This window comes from Canis lupus, chromosome 30 (genome assembly GCF_011100685.1).
Source record: "Canis lupus familiaris isolate Mischka breed German Shepherd chromosome 30, alternate assembly UU_Cfam_GSD_1.0, whole genome shotgun sequence".
Classification (NCBI taxonomy): Eukaryota; Metazoa; Chordata; class Mammalia; order Carnivora; family Canidae; genus Canis; species Canis lupus.
Window position 1 is genome coordinate 28956873 of NC_049251.1, and position 15529 is coordinate 28972401.

The 15529-nt window shown below is 46.7% G+C and overlaps 1 protein-coding gene across 1 annotated transcript in view; it reads right to left on the reverse strand.

Annotated features, from left to right (window-relative positions):
• DAPK2 (death associated protein kinase 2) overlaps nt 1-15529 on the reverse strand; it is a 124222-nt gene that overhangs the window by 104536 nt on the left and 4157 nt on the right. Inside the window, 1 exon segment of the mRNA XM_038580648.1 lies at nt 12999-13096. Within this exon segment, the coding sequence (XP_038436576.1) occupies nt 12999-13096 (98 nt within the window).

Sequence of the window (15529 nt, forward strand, 5' to 3'; positions counted from 1 at the left end):
AATGCTTTTTTTCCCTCCCAGAACCACCCTTCAGCTAACTTACCCCCGTTAGCTTAGAGGTCCTTCCCCAGGGTGCCAAATTAACCTCACCCCAAGGAGGGAAGCTTATTTCATCCTCCCCCAGGCCTGGTGGCCAGGACGCCAGGGGGCCAGCAGCTCAGAATTCAAGATTAGGGTCCTGAGGCCTCAGGATTAGATGCTGGCCACCAAGGGCAAAGGGTGAGCAGGGAGCCAGCCTTGGAGGTACACCAGATTCAGGACAACTAGGCTCTCACCAGACCTCCTTCAATAGCCTACCAGGGGGATCCCTGGGTGGCTCAGCAGTTTAGCGCCTGCCTTTGGCCCAGGGTGTGATCTTGGAGTCCTGGAATCAAGTCCTACATCAGGCTCCCTGCATGGAGCCTGCTTCTCTCTCTGCCTGTGTCTCTGCCTTCTCTCCCTGTGTTTCTCATGAATAAATAAATAAAATATTAAAAAAAAAAAAGCCCACCAAGAGCAGGAAACAATTGTATCAACCTCCTTCTTTGTTCTCTGGAGGAGACCTGAAGGTCTGAGGCAAAAAGAAAATTCAGGACATCTGGGTATCTCCAAGGAAGTGCTGGACTAGGAGTCAGAGTCATGGGCTTAAATCCTCACTGACACCTACCATGGCAAGTCAGCCAAGCTAACTAAACTCCAGCTTCATCTGCAAAATGGGAGAAAGACCTATCATCACATAGGCTGCACGAGGATTAAACCAGGTAATGAACTCCTGTGGCTAGTGCAGGACCAGATTTAGAGAAGACACCCAATCCCTAACACCCAGCGCTCCTTTCCCTTCTTCTTAGCCCAGCACTCTCTGAAGAGGACAGGATTTTTTTTTTTTTTTTTTAGATTTTATTTATTTATTCATGAGAGATACAGAGAGAGAGGCAGAAACATAGGCAGAGGGAGAAGCAGGCTCCCTTTGTAAAGCCTGATGTGGGAATTTAATCCTGGAACCCCGAGATCACGTCCTGAGCCAAAGGCAGATGCTCAACCACTGAGCCACCCAGGCATCCTGAGAGGACAGGATCAACCTAGGTAGACAGTGGCTCTGAAACCGCCTTCTTGGAGGTTCCTTGCAGACTACGAGAGGGAGGGCAAGGAAGAGAGCCAGGTAGACCTCTGCTCATCCCTTCTTTTGCCTTTTCTATAATGGCACCTTCACTTTGATCGCTTTATATCCTGTCCCCCAGCCCATAATAATCCCCTTTTGAAAGTTTTATTGCTTAAGTAACAAACTCTACTGAAGGAAATCAGGAGTAGTCACCTTTTTCCACAAAGAGCCAGATAGTAAATAATTTCTGCATTGTGGACCAAGAAGCAAAATCAAGGTAATCTATATAAGGAAGAAGAAAACAAAATCTCCATAAATATTTAGTTGATGAAATTCAAAATATAATACGGAGTTTTATTTTATTTTTGTTTGTTTTTGTTTTTGTAATACAGATCTTCCAATGAGAAGAATAGAACATTTTTGGTGGGAGAGGGATAACATTTTGCTTAACCGGGGTCCAAAGTCAGTGTTCCCTATCATCAAATCCGTTGGAACTGTTCATCTCTAAAATCTGTTCATAGCCCCAGGGCCACTCAGACAAGTGGCAGAACAGATGTGGGGGGTTATAGGTTTCTACCCCCAAGACTAGACAGGGTAGGGTAGGACTCCTTGCAGATTAAAGTTCTTGGGCTCTAAAGCCTGGTGAAGGCTGCTTTGAGTCTGGGCCAATATCCCAGAGGGACACTGAAAGCCACAGCCATCACCTCTGTGGGAAGACTGGAAGCATCAAGGTCTCCTCCAACCTCCTACCTGCATGGCCAGAGCCTGAGCTGCTTGACTGCCACTAAAGTGATGGGTACCTAAGGCCCAAACTCCTACCACTAGCCTCAGCTCTTACCCCTCATGTGGATTTCCTCAGCAAGAAGTACAGGGTAACCATGTTCTCTCCTTTGCCCTCAGAAGCAGGCCCTTCCCCAGGCAGCCCTTCCCCCAGAGCTCTCAAAAACCTGGAGACCCCTTCCAGCCAGCTTCTAAAAGTACGGACAAAGAAGCAGAAGCTTCTGCTGGAGTTCTGTAGTCTCCTACAGACCTTGGATCCCCTCCGCCTCTGAGGGGAGGGAGGCCACCCCATCTCTGCCTCTGGTCCTGGCACGGCTGGGTCACAGACATATCCCGAACCTCATCTGCATCATTTATAAAATGGGAGTGATTACATTTGCCTTACCCACCTTGTCTTGCTTTCAAAACTTCAAATTATCCAATGATTGAAAATGTCATGACATGTAAACACCACGAAAGAGGGCAAAGTCAGAGAAAGGAAAAAAGGTTGGAACAAAGGGAGAAGCACAGAAGAACTCGACCGCTTTAAACGTTCCCGCCGTGAAAACTGGAAGGCATCTTTACAAAACTCTCAAAGTCCCCAAAACACACAAGATCGATGAAAGCGTTTCGGCAAAGCCACATGGAAATGAGCATCTACTGGTGACCCAGTAAACCCATTCGGTCTCCAGTTTCAACTATGACACAAATCAGTCATGACCTTCGACCCAGTATTCCACCTCGGTGAATACGCCCAGCAGAAATAACGCAGAGAGGAAATTAAACAAATATGTCCACAGAAACATTTATTTTTAGTAGTGAGAAACAACAGGGGGAGCTTAAGTAAACCGGCAACGTCTGTATGGCAGACTCTGATCCTGGGGTCCTGGGATGGAGTCCCACATGGGGCTCCCTGCATGGAACCTGCTTCTCCCTCTGCCTGTGTCTCTGCCTCTGTGTGTCTCTCATGAATAAATAAATACAATCTTAAAAAAAAAAAAAAAAAAGAAGACTCATGGAGGGGCACTTGGGTGGCTCAGTGGTTGAGTGTCTGCCTTTGGCTCAGGTCGTGATCCTGGGGTCCTGGGATCAAGTCTCGCATCAGGCTCCCCACAGGGAGCTTGTTTCTCCCCTCTATGTCTCTGCCTCTCTCTCTCTCTCTCTCTCTCTCTCTGTCTCTCATGAATAAATAAATATAATCTTTAAAAAAAAAAAAAAACTATTGACGAAATTGCAATGAGGGTGATAGCATTGATAAAAATATTTTATCAGAGTTAGATGTCCTGAAGTTGAAAACTGTTCTCTAGATGTGAAAGAGAATAGTCAAGCTCTTCAGAGATGCATAATCAAGTATTAAGGGATAAAGAAGCATAATGTCTGCAACCTATTTTCAAATGGTTCAGAAGCAATAAGAGACAGTCAGACAGACAGACAGAAAGGAAGGAGAAAGAAGGGAGAGGGGCAGGGGGAGGAGGAGGAAAGAGGGGAGGGAAAGAGAGAGAAGGTTAAAAAAAATATTCAAAATTGGTGTATTTGAATAAAGGATCTATGAGGGGCACCTGGGTGGCTCAGCTGGTTGAGTGTCTGCCTTCAGCTCAGGTCATGATCCCAGGGTCCTGGAACTGAGTCTCACGTCAAGCTCCCTGCTGAGCAAGGAGCCTGCTTCTCCCTCTCCCTCGGCCTGCCGCTCTGCCTGCTTGGTATCTGCTCTCTCTCTCTCTCTCTCTCTCTCTTAATAAATAAATAAAATTTTAAAAAAATAAAGGCTATATGGGAGTTCTGTTATTCTGAAAACTTTTTAAATTAAATTTGAAATTATATTGAAACAAAAAATGTTTAAGTCATATGGATTCAGGATACATGGAACGGTATAAATAAAACAATGTCAAGTCGAAAACAACACAACACAGACATAGATACTGGTGATGAAGTAGAAAAGAGAGTGTACACTATAGATATAGGTATCTAATTATTTCAGTGACCCACCACCACACCTAAGTGCCTCCCTCCTACTCTTAGAGTTTTCATAATGCAAACAGAGCTCAGTAAGACATACCCCTCAGGGCAAACGATTTGCCCCGTGTGCCAGCTTCTGACGGAAGCGTGGGCAATGCAGCCACTTTGTTTGAGTGGCTTTGTGCTTTGTTTTCCTAACAATGAGTGATGAAAGCGCCTCCCTCCTTCTTCCATTGCCTCTATCATCCAGGGCCCTTGGCGGTCGCCTGTCCTCCTGCCAGCCCCATCCCTTCAACCCCCACCATGTGTCCTCTTGCCCAAGCCTAGGCCTGCTGTTCCTCAATTCCTGGCAGAGCCCTAACCTTGGGGTGGTTACCTGCCATCTCCTGCATTAGACTGTGAGGTGCTGTCCTACCCAGGGTGAGGAGTTCCTCCTCTGAACAGCTGGCACATGTTTTTGGTGTCCCCCTATTAGATTGTGATCTGTTCCATCTCATTTCATTTGAGGAGAGCACTCCTGTGCCCTAAACGATCTTAAGTGCTTCTGGGGCCAGGCCCAAGCCCTAAATGTCTTACATCCATCATAGTGCCCATTGTACAGTGGGTGCCTAGGAAGGATCATTTGACATGTGATAATGACCTAGAGTATAGACGTGAACATAGGCATCCACATACATACCACTCATCTTTCAGAAACCACTGGCTTGCCCAGGGCACAGTATGGCCCAAAAGCTACCTTGCCACTAACACCAAGCTGAGAGCTTCCTGGGCCTGAAGAAGACAAGCTTAGTGTTAATGGCAAGGAAGCCTTTTGGTACGAGGGACAAGAGTACACTGTAAAACTTCTCTGAGTCTCAGTTTCCTCATCTGTGAAGTAGGAATGTGACCCAGCTCATATTATTCTGGAAGGATGGGAAGTACTTGGTACAGACACTGATGTGAATGCAGAAGATTCTTTTTTTTTGTTTTTAATAAATATTTTATCCATTCATTCATAAGAGACACAGAGAGAGAGCCAGAGACATAGGCATAAGGAGATGCAGTCTCCCTGTGGGGAGCCTAATACGGGACTTGATCCCAGGACCCCAGGATCATGCCCTGAGCCAAAGGCAGATGCTCAACCACTGAACCACCCAGCATCCCAGCACAGAAGATTCTTAACACATGTCAGCCACATTCACCTTCCCAGCAACAGGAAATATAAGCATGTATGTGATCAAAGAGGCACAAAAATCTCAGGCCAGGGCAGCAGGCAGTGCTTTGTCCAGTAAAGTTTCTGGCTTTTATTTCTGACTTTCTCTGGGATTGGCTGTGTGGCACAGAGGTGGAAATTCCCAGTTGGCTTCTCCTTGATAAAGGAAATCTGAATTTCTTGAGCCAGCTGCCTACCATTTTGAAGACTGAATTTCTTCATCTGTGAAGTGGGAGTGATAACTGCTTCCTGGGATATTACAAGGATTAAATATAATAATGTGTGCCCAGAAAATGAAGGTAATTACTGCATTTTGTTTCCCACTTTGTGTTTGTAAAGTCCTGGCCGATCATGGACTTTGAGGCGTGCTGGGGGCTTGGCTGAGGTTTTCTGCCTCAGATTTAAGCCAAGGTGGGTTCCAGACAGCGCTGCGGTTTACTGATGGGTATCTGTGGGGGCTGAGCACTTATCAAGTGTAAAAGGCCTGTTCTGGACCCTACAGAAGGGAGCCCAGCTTGGAGGAATCTTCGTGCAGAGATGACCAGGTGAACCCTTTCAGGTAACATGAAGTATGATGACCTGAGCACTTAATATGGATATGCGTCTAGAATAAGAGGTATTTAAACACACGGAATGGGGTGGAATAGGTAAGGTAGGTCAGGCTTTGCCAGGGAGACAGCATTTGACCTGGACCTTGAAGGAAAAGTTTCATTTTTCCAAGAGTAAGGGAAAACAGCAAGAGCAAGGAGAAATCAAAGAGGTTGTTAGGACTTCTGGCTTTTGTCTCAGTTCTATAGTGATGCTCAAAATAAGAACCTAGGGGGATGGGTGCTCGGGTGGCTCAGGTCATGATCCCGGAGCCCTGGGATCAAGTGCCTACACAGGGCTCTCTGCTCAGCGGGGAGTCTGCTTCTCCTGCCCTTCCCCCCTGCTCGTGCTCTCTCTCTCTCTCTCTCAAATAAATAGATAAAATCTTAAAAAAAAAAAAAAAAAGGACCTAGGGGAGGGGGTAGAAAAGTGGGAGGGGAGGAGTGGGGAGAGAGGGAGATAGATGATGGGGATTGAGGAGTACATTTGTTGTGATGAGCACTGGTGCTGCATGGAAGTGCTGAGTCACTGTACTGTACACCTGAAACTAATATTACACTGTTAACTAACTGGTATTTAAATAAAAACTTAAACAAACAAACAAAATAAGAGAACCTGCCTTCGAAGGGCTGACAGCCTGGTACAAACGAACTTGAGATAGGCCTCATTTCATCACTGGGTGATCCCAGAGCCATAAGCACTGCTCCAGTAGCACAGGACTTGGGAGGAATGTTAACTCTGAGCATATGTGCCTCAAGCAAACACAAAAGAGGAGGGCATGTGTGGGTGTGAGAAATAGCCCTGGAAAAATGAGAAGGTAGGACTGAGAAATAAAAATAGTTGCTGAGTTAAGGCTGTTAATCTCTCATTGGCTTAACTTCCCTTCTTAAGTTTTTTATTTAAGAAAAAAAAAATTTCATCCAAAATAAGACTCACAGATCTTTATATATTGCTGTAAAAAGATATTCAATGTATTTCATTAAGTGAAAAAAGTAAGTTGTAGGTTTTTATGGTTATGTGATCCCCATACACACACCTACTTTACTTAAAACTTCTGAAAGGTGACACAAGAAAAGTATCACCAAAGTCCAGCTGTGGGCATGAGACAAGGTGGAGGGAGTTGACTTTTTACTTGAACTCTTCAGAGCTTTATGACATTTGCCATGCATTACTTCTACAACTTTTTTTAAAAAGTGTTTTCTTTTTAAAGATTTTATGTATTTATTCATGAGAGACACACAGAGAGAGGCAGAGACTTAGGCAGAGGGAGAAGCAGGCTCTCTGTGGGGAACCCAATGTGGGACTCCATCTCAGGACCCCGGGATCACGTCCTGAGCCAAAGGCAGATGCTCAGCCACTGAGCCACCCAGGTGATTCCCTCCCAAAAAAGTTTCTAATTTAAAAAGAATAAAAGCAGGCAGCCCCGATGGCCCAGCGGTTTGGCACTGCCTTTGGCCCGGGATGTGATCCTGGAGGCCCGGGATCGAGTCCCACATCGGGTTCCCTGCAGTGGGCCTGCTTCTCCCTCTGCCTGTGTCTCTGCCTCTCTGTGTGTGTGTGTGTGTGTGTGTCTGTCATGAATAAATAAATAAAATTTTTAAAAAAAGAATTTAAAAAGAATAAAAGCCCCTTTGCTTTAGAGTTCACCTTGGAAACTCTTTTCCCAAGGACTGAGATGGGGCAATCCAAACACCTGCTGTTGCAGTTTTCTCTATAGTGCTTTGTGGCTAGACTGGGCTGTAGAACCCAGCCTGGGTAAATCTGAGCTCTACACATTCCTGAAGGTTTTGTTTCTATCCCCAAAAGAGGTTGCCCTGACTAAGCTGAGTGTGTAATCTTAACCACAGAGGACCCCATAGGGTGACTCAGGTCTGGCAGGCAGCCCTATCAATATGGATGTCGCAGGGAATTCCTCAGTTCTGTTTAGGAAGGGTGAGGTTCAAGAACAGTGGCTCCTTCCCTGGCCCAAGGCTCCTGCCCTTACAGAAGGGGATTTTGCAGGTGTCATGCTTAGCAGGGTGCCTTGTACACAGCGCCTCCTTTAAGTGGCAGGGCATTCAGCTGGTGTCTCCACCAGGGGAGAGGGGAGGGAGAGAGGGCATGTGTGGGGTCATGATGAGGTAGGCTCCTCGGCAGAGCCAGAGCTGTAGATAAAAGGTGAATGAACATACAGATAAACATTTATCTGTCGGTTTAAACCAACACAGTGTGGTTCAAAAGCTTCTTTGAGTTTCACTTTCTGTATTGCTTATTCTGCAACCTTGGACAAATCACTTGCCCTCCCTCAGCCTCCCTTTCCTTGTCTATAAAATCAAGACTTGGGATCCCCGGGTGGTGCAGCAGTTTAGCGCCTGCCTTTGGCCCAGGGCGCGATCCGAGACCCGGGATCGAATCCCACGTCGGGCTCCTGGTGCATGGAGCCTGCTTCTCTCTCCCTCTGCCTGTGTCTTTGCCTGTCTCTCTCTCTCTCTCTCTCTCTCTGTTTGTGACTATCATAAATAAATAAAAATTAAAAAAAAAACCTTTAAAAAAATCAAGACTTTAGCTTCTTGTTGAGATTGGTTTGGCATAACATTTTATCACTTCATGTTAATGCAATAATCTAAGTAAAGGAAAGTACTATAAGTATAGGAAAGGAGAAAGCGCTGATCATTATATGATATAGATCATATACATTAAATTACCTCATATTTTTGGGCGTACATCCCTCTGGGGAACATCACTCCTTCCCAAATGCTCACACTCCTGATTCTGACTCTCAGAGTTGCTACCCTAATCTCAAGGTCAAAGGGAAAAAACCACCCTGCCACATATTTTCCCCAACTCCCCAGAAACATTCGAATGAGAGCAAAAATGAATTTGTGCTTCATGAGTTCTGATGGTGTGATAGCCAGAGCTCTAGACTAAGAGTCAGACCACCAGTCCCTACCCCTGAGTGACCTCAGACAAGTCACTTCCTCTTTCTGATCCTGGTCTTGTCTAAAAAGGAGGAGTTGGATAGGTTTTTATTTTTATTAAGATTTTATTTATTCATGAGAGACAGAGAGAGAAAGAGGCAGAGACACAAGCAGAGGGAGAAGCAGGCTCCATGCAGGAAGCCTGACGTGGGACTCGATCCCGGGTCTCCAAGATCAGGCCCTGGGCTGAAGGCAGCACTAAACCGCTGAGCCACCTGGGCTGCCCTAGATAGGTTTTTCTTTTTTTTTTTTTTTTTATGATAGTCACACAGAGAGAGAGAGAGAGGCAGAGACACAGGCAGAGGGAGAAGCAGGCTCCATGCACCAGGAGCCCGACATGGGATTCGATCCTGGGTCTCCAGGATCGTGCCCTGGGCCAAAGGCAGGCGCCAAACCGCTGCGCCACCCAGGGATCCCAGGTTTTTCTTTATAAGTCCTGCTCTGATAGTCCCCTGCTCTACCCAGCCCCAGCTACCAAGGCTGAGAGAAGCCAGAATCGACAGGCCAGCATTTCTCCATTCCCAGAAAAAGACAATCTCCAGCATCCCCAGCAGGCTGGTGCCAAAATGGGAGCACAGCCAAGCGCCTGTACTCGATGCTGGGAGCCAGAAATCAGGCAAGATGCACAGGGTCACAGCCGAGGACCCCCTAGCCAGGGCATGCTGTCCTGATGCAAAGGTGGATCCTGCAGCTTTTCTCACAGATGTCCTCTCACTTATAGGATAAAGACATAGAAGGCCTCCAAAGGAATCAAAAACATGTGTTTTGGGGGCCAGACCAGGACGAGAGTGAGAGAGTCCCTGTTTGTCAATGTACAGTTTTAGTTAAGGTATAACATGCCTACCGAAGATGTACATAAACATGTATGGCTTGATATATTTTCATGAAAAGAATGCATCCGTGAAACAAGAACCTAGATCAAGAAACAGAACAATACCCATCTCCCAGGCACCTCCCTCGTGCCCCTTCCAGTCCCTAGTTCTTCAAGAATAACCACTATTCTGGCTTTTAGCACCACTGATTCATTTTGCCTGTTTGGAATGCCACGCAAATGGAATTATACAGTATGGACTCATTTGAGTCTGGCTTCCTTTGCTCAGTGTTATGTTTGTGAGCTTCATCTAGCAGCATAGGTAAAAATGAAAAACTGGGGTGCCTGGGTGGTTCAGTGGTTGAGCGTCTGCCTTTGGCTCAGGGCGTGATCTCAGGGTCCTGGTAAAGAGTCCTGCACTGGGTTCCCCGCAGGGAGCCTGCTTCTCCCTCTGCCTATGTCTCTGCCTCTCTCTGTCTCTCATGAATAAATAAATAAAATATGTTTTAAAATGAAAAACAGTACTACTCATTTTCATTTTTGTATAGTAAGGATTTAACAAGGAGCTAAAATCAGGAAAACATTCCCTGAGTCTAACCTAGGGTGCTCACTGACAGCAGAGGAAGCCAGGTTTACATGTAGCTCTCCCCAAAATAAGAATGACCCAACCCTGTTCTTCCTGCAGAGTCCCTCCTAGGTGGCTCCAGAGGTGGGAGACAGGGCCTTGGTACCCCAAACTTACTTCAAAAGTTGGAAGCCCTTGTTCACTGAACATTTACCTTGTGCCTGGCTCTGGGAAGGGTACCATAGACTCAGCATCTCACTTAATCCCCGCAACTATGAGCTAGGTATTGTTATTATTCCTATCTTATGGGTAAGAGAACAGAGGCCCAGAGAGGTTGAATAAGTTGTCCTAAGGTTGCACAGCTAGGAAGGGGACACAAATTCTAATCTGTGTTGACTCCTAGGGCCGAATCTCTCCACTACTCTGTGTTGACAGGGAGCTCACTGGCTGGCTCTGGCCCCCACCTATGTCTCCAACCAATTCTAGTGCTGCTTACCCACATTTCAGCAGCTCAGTCCTCAGGCTCTACCCCGCGCTGGGCCTGTGTCCCTGCTCTTGCCTTCACCTACATATTTACCCTCAGTTTTTAAATGAAGAGTCACTTCCTCAGAGCAGCATTCCCTGATCAGTTGGTCTCAACTGTGCACCTTATTCTCTCTCAACACATCCTGGTCTCTCCTTGCACAGCCCTTAACACAATGTCATAAGGAATTATCCTTTGGGTTCTCCTGTTCATGGGCTTAGTACCTTTCTCCACCAATGTATCAGAAGCTGCAAAGGGACAGGAGTGTGTCCCTTGGGCAGTGGCTGGTACACGATAGCTCCTCAACAGCCAGTGAAGAAAAGGAGGAGAAGGGAGAAAAAAATAAGACTGCCTCTTCTGAATCTGAACACTCGTCTGCAGAAGCTCTAGCTCTAGCCTGTTTATGGCCCCCGGCAAGACCACCCCACCACAAGCCTCAGTCTCCTCAGTTTTCAGATGAAGAGTATGGAAGAAAGGATCTCTAAAGGCCTCCGAGCTCATCTGGACTCTAGACCACAAACCACAGGAGGTCAAGATATTCCAAAGGCCTCAGGACTCTGCAGCCTCTTACCCACCCTATGTCCAGTTAGCACTTTAGAAATGTAAGGGGGTGGGTGATCCAAGGTTCCCAGTCTATGAGGACCAAAGAACAAGAGGCTTCGTCAAGCTCTAATAGCCCTGATGCATGAAGTTGAAGAGAGACAGGACTAAAAAGGAATAATAGATGAATTCCCCAGGAATCTGGCTCTACTTTCTTCTGCAGAGCCCCCCACCCCGACAAGGTCCCTTCCAACTCTGCCCTTGGCAGGTGCCTGGCTGCTCCACAGCCAGGTAAGAGCTGGATCTAGGAGGGCAGAAACTGTCCATGTCTTGCTCATCTCTATGCCTGGAGGACTTAGCACAGACCCCTACAGCTAAGATGTGACTAAGGTGAGGCTACCGAATCAGATGCCATTGGCAGAGCCTGCCAGGGCCTGCTGCTGAACTTTCCACTTTCCTCTTGGTATCATCACCTCAAGAGAATCCCCTGGCTACCCATTCAGAGGCAGACTCCAACTGACCACCATCTAGCCTCTGGCCCTCCATCTTCTTCCCACCCCTTCCCCTAGTCCCTGGGTTGCCAGTGGCAGTCAGCTCAGACATAAGGCTGAGGACTCATGTTCCCCCTGGGTTTCTGCAGTCTTTTGCTCCCCCACCCAGCCAGCCAGTCAGGAAGGACAAGCACTTCCTGGACTTGAAATAATTGCACCTTCTTCTTGAAATAAGGCTCTTCTGGCTTTGAAGCTCTTTCTATTTTGTCTTTTTAAAAAAAAAAAAAAAAAAAAGGGCGGGGGGAAGATGGAGGTGCCTGGGTGGCTCAGTTGGTTGAGCATCCAACTTTTGATTTCAGCTCAGGTCATGATCTCAGGGTCCTGGGATCAAGCCTTGCATCAGGCTCTACACTCAGGGGGAGTGTGCCTAAGGATTCTCTCTCCCTCTCCCTCGGCCCCTTCCCCCACTCGTATTCTCTCTTTCTCTCTCTCTCTCAAATAAGTAAATCTTTTAAAAATAATAAAATTAAAAATAAAATTGAAGTAAGAGAATTAGGCCTGAACCCAGGAGCTCTATAAAAAGGGGAAAGACCTCCTGTCTTGCATCCTGGATATAGCAAAAGCCTTAAACCCCCAAGTTTTTACTCTTGGGGGTGTGAAGGGGTGAGGCTGTACTGATAAGCACAGGTAAGTGTGCAAGTGCTGTACTTATTGGAAAAGGAATGACAGGTGTGCAGGTATAAACTGGACTGGCCAGACCTTGGCTACATCGCTCTCTGGTTAAGCAACTTCGAGCAACTTGCCTAATCTATTTGGACCAGTTTCCTCACATGAAAAATGTGAGTGAAATGAATTTCCATCTCAGGCATCATGGTGAAAATCAAACCCTTGGGCTGGTGTTCTGTAATCACTGAAAAACCATCTAAATATTAGCAGATTCTAGAAATGGAAGGCAAGAAGAGAACTTCAGGAAAAAAATCTTCATTCCTTTCCAAACAATAACTACTTTCAGATCTCAGAATTCATCCCTGGCTACATTCTGGATTTAGCAAACCCGAAAATGCACCCAATCGCTCAGATCCTAGGAACCTTCATGACTGGGCTCCTGTGGCCTGTTACCCAATGCAAATCCATTTTCAGGAGGATTACTTCACCTCCCATTCAGGCGCTGAGCTTATGAAACAAAATCCTGGGAGCCGTGGAGAATCCCAAGTGGGGCTCAGAGAAGAAAACCAACAGGCCAGGTCTCAGGCCAGAGTCTGGGGAGGGCTTTGTGAGAAAATGAAACAAGAATCATTTAGACTCCCCATAACTGTCAGACAGGCTATACTGAAAACACAGGGCTCAAGAACTCTAGTCCCTTCCCCGGCAGGTCGTTATTTCCACAGAAATGACTACTTGTGGAGCCACACATGAAGATGAATTCCTCAGGATTGTTTTTAAGGCTTCCCACGAGTCCCGTGACAAGCTCATGCCCACATGATCAAGCAATAAGCACACCAGGAGAGGCGCCCCCTCCACCTCTCCCAGGCTCTTACCTCCCCAGCTCCTCTCCAATGTCGTAAAAGTCCTCCACCTTCTGTTGCTTGAATGTCTCCATGTTTGAGCTCCTCATTGAGGCCTGGAGCATACAGCCCTGAAACCAAAAGAAACCCAAGGTCAGGCCAGCCAGGAACATTGGTGCAAGCCTGAGTCCAGGCTTAAAAGTTATCAGCTGCATGGGAGTTTTTTTTTTTTTTTAAGATTTCATTTGTTTATTCATGAGAGGCACAGAGAGAGAGACAGAGACAGAGACAGAGACAGAGGGGAAGTAGGCTCCTTGCAGGGAGCCTGATGCGAGACTCAATCCCAGGACTCCGGGATCATTCCCAGAGTTGAAGGCAGACACTCAACCGCTGAGCCACCCAGGCCGTCCCTATCTGGAGTTTATAATTTAACGATAATCCACAGCCCTAGTTCCTCAAGAACTACCCTCCTCAAGACTATTCTCACTAGTGACTGATGATGTCTGGTTTTTATTTGATTTATATCAATTTGAACCTGTTAAGGAGACAGAAAAGGAGTCCTCATCACTTCTTCAGATCTGCTCTGAACAAGTTCAGAGAAACAGCACCATGGCCAACTTTGGCCATTTGTTCTCATGAAATTCAGATCTACTGTGAAAAAGAGGCTGCCGTGAAGCAGGGAAAAGCATTCATCTTTGAGTCGGAAGTTCTGGGTTCAAGTCCCACTTGCCTGGGCAAGTCATTTAAACTGCCAGACTTAGCTTCCCCATCTGCTAAAGAGGTTAATACTGTAAAACCACTGCAAATCATGAAATTATTTTGTAAATTATAAAATGCAGTGGAAAGGTAAGGGATTGGGTGGCTCGGGTGGCTCAGCGGTTTGGCATGAGCCTGCTTCTCCCTCTGCCTGTGTCTCTGCCTCTCTCTCTCTCCTCTCTGTGTATTCTCATGAATAAATAAATAAATCTAAAAAAAAAAAAAGGAAAGGTAAGAGATTACCATGACCTCAGCTTCCTTGGGGGCTTATACCACCCAACTGCAAGTCTGAACTGATTTGTAAACCCTTTCACTCATCACCTCAAGGGAAAGAGGGACAGGAGTGGTGTGACAAATTATAGTAGGCACCAGGAGTTAGGAGCTGGAGGTTCTGTTGCCAACTTTGCCACAACTAGCTCTGTGACCTCATCTCTTGTCAGAGGAGCCTCAGATGCCTCACCTATAAAACGGACCTAACTGCCTGCCCAGAGCACCTCAGTGAGAGCCAGAGGGCAACTCTGAGCCATGGGGAGTGTTTACCACTCCACCAGAAGAAGACTGTTTACATCCTACCTGGGATCTCCCTGCCCCAAGAAGCTCACCCATTCCTGGGACAACCACATGCCACCCTGGACAGCACCCCAAGGGCGGGACCCAGGGCACAGTCTGCAAATGACAAAGATAAACCAGTTGCCTGGGGATGTGTCTCTCAAGAGTCATTAGCAAAGGCTTCTCAGAGCTCATTTTAGCTAGCATTGACAACTTTGCTCCTGACTGCCGATCAGATATCAACTACGCCTGGGGCCCCATGAGCCCCAAAAGACTGTTTTCACCAGACTGGGTGGAGGCTCCATTACATAAGGGTGTGTCTCATCAATGCCAAGTGGCTGGAGCTGTTACAACTCTCAAAGAATATATATATATATATATATATATATATATATATATATATAGACACACACACACACACACACACACATTTCACCCTCTTTTCTCCAACGCTGTCCCTTGCTCTGTTACCAAGATGCCGCCTGCCTCTCTCCCTTCCATGGGACACACATTCTTGAGGTCCCCCAGGCAAGGCTAGCCTGGATCCTGGGCCATACTCTCATGATCACTTGCTGAACTCCTGCCTGTTGATGCACATGGTCCATCACGCATCCTTCTCCCTGCCCAGTCTTCACCCTGTGCTTGACCTGAGCCCAGCAAGCATGGAATATGAAAAAGAGCAGGCTCCCAGGAGCCCCAGTTCTAGACTGGCCTGGGTGTGTATTAGCTGTGTAACCCACACAGGTTGGCACCCTCTGGGCCTCAGTCCCCTCCTCTGTAAACAAGGTTGATGGATGACATCTCTATCATCTACTTCACACAGCCATGTGGGGATCCATTTGTGATAAGGGCATAAACTCTTAGGCAAATAAAAAGGTGATTATTACTGTTAATATCTGGCTTATTGCAGGCCACTATTTGTGTTTCTGCTTCCTACAGGAATTCCCTTCTAGGGAAAAGGTTTTGGGATCCTCCTGGAAAGTTTGGCTTGACCAAAATCAGAAGCTAGAACTCCTCATTCATCAGCACCCCCCAACCCCTATCCTGGCAAATTTCCTGAGACTAGCCCAGAGGGTGGTAGGACTGCTATCTACCATCTTCTTTTGGATCAGGTAAGTCCTGAGGCATCCTGAGAGGTTACTCACTTCACACACCTAGAGGGAAGCAGAAAACTTTTAAAAATTCTGTTGAGAATAGTCCCTAAAACAGCTAAGATCCTCCATTTGGCAACAGGCCAGCTTCATTTGCTAATCAAGAGC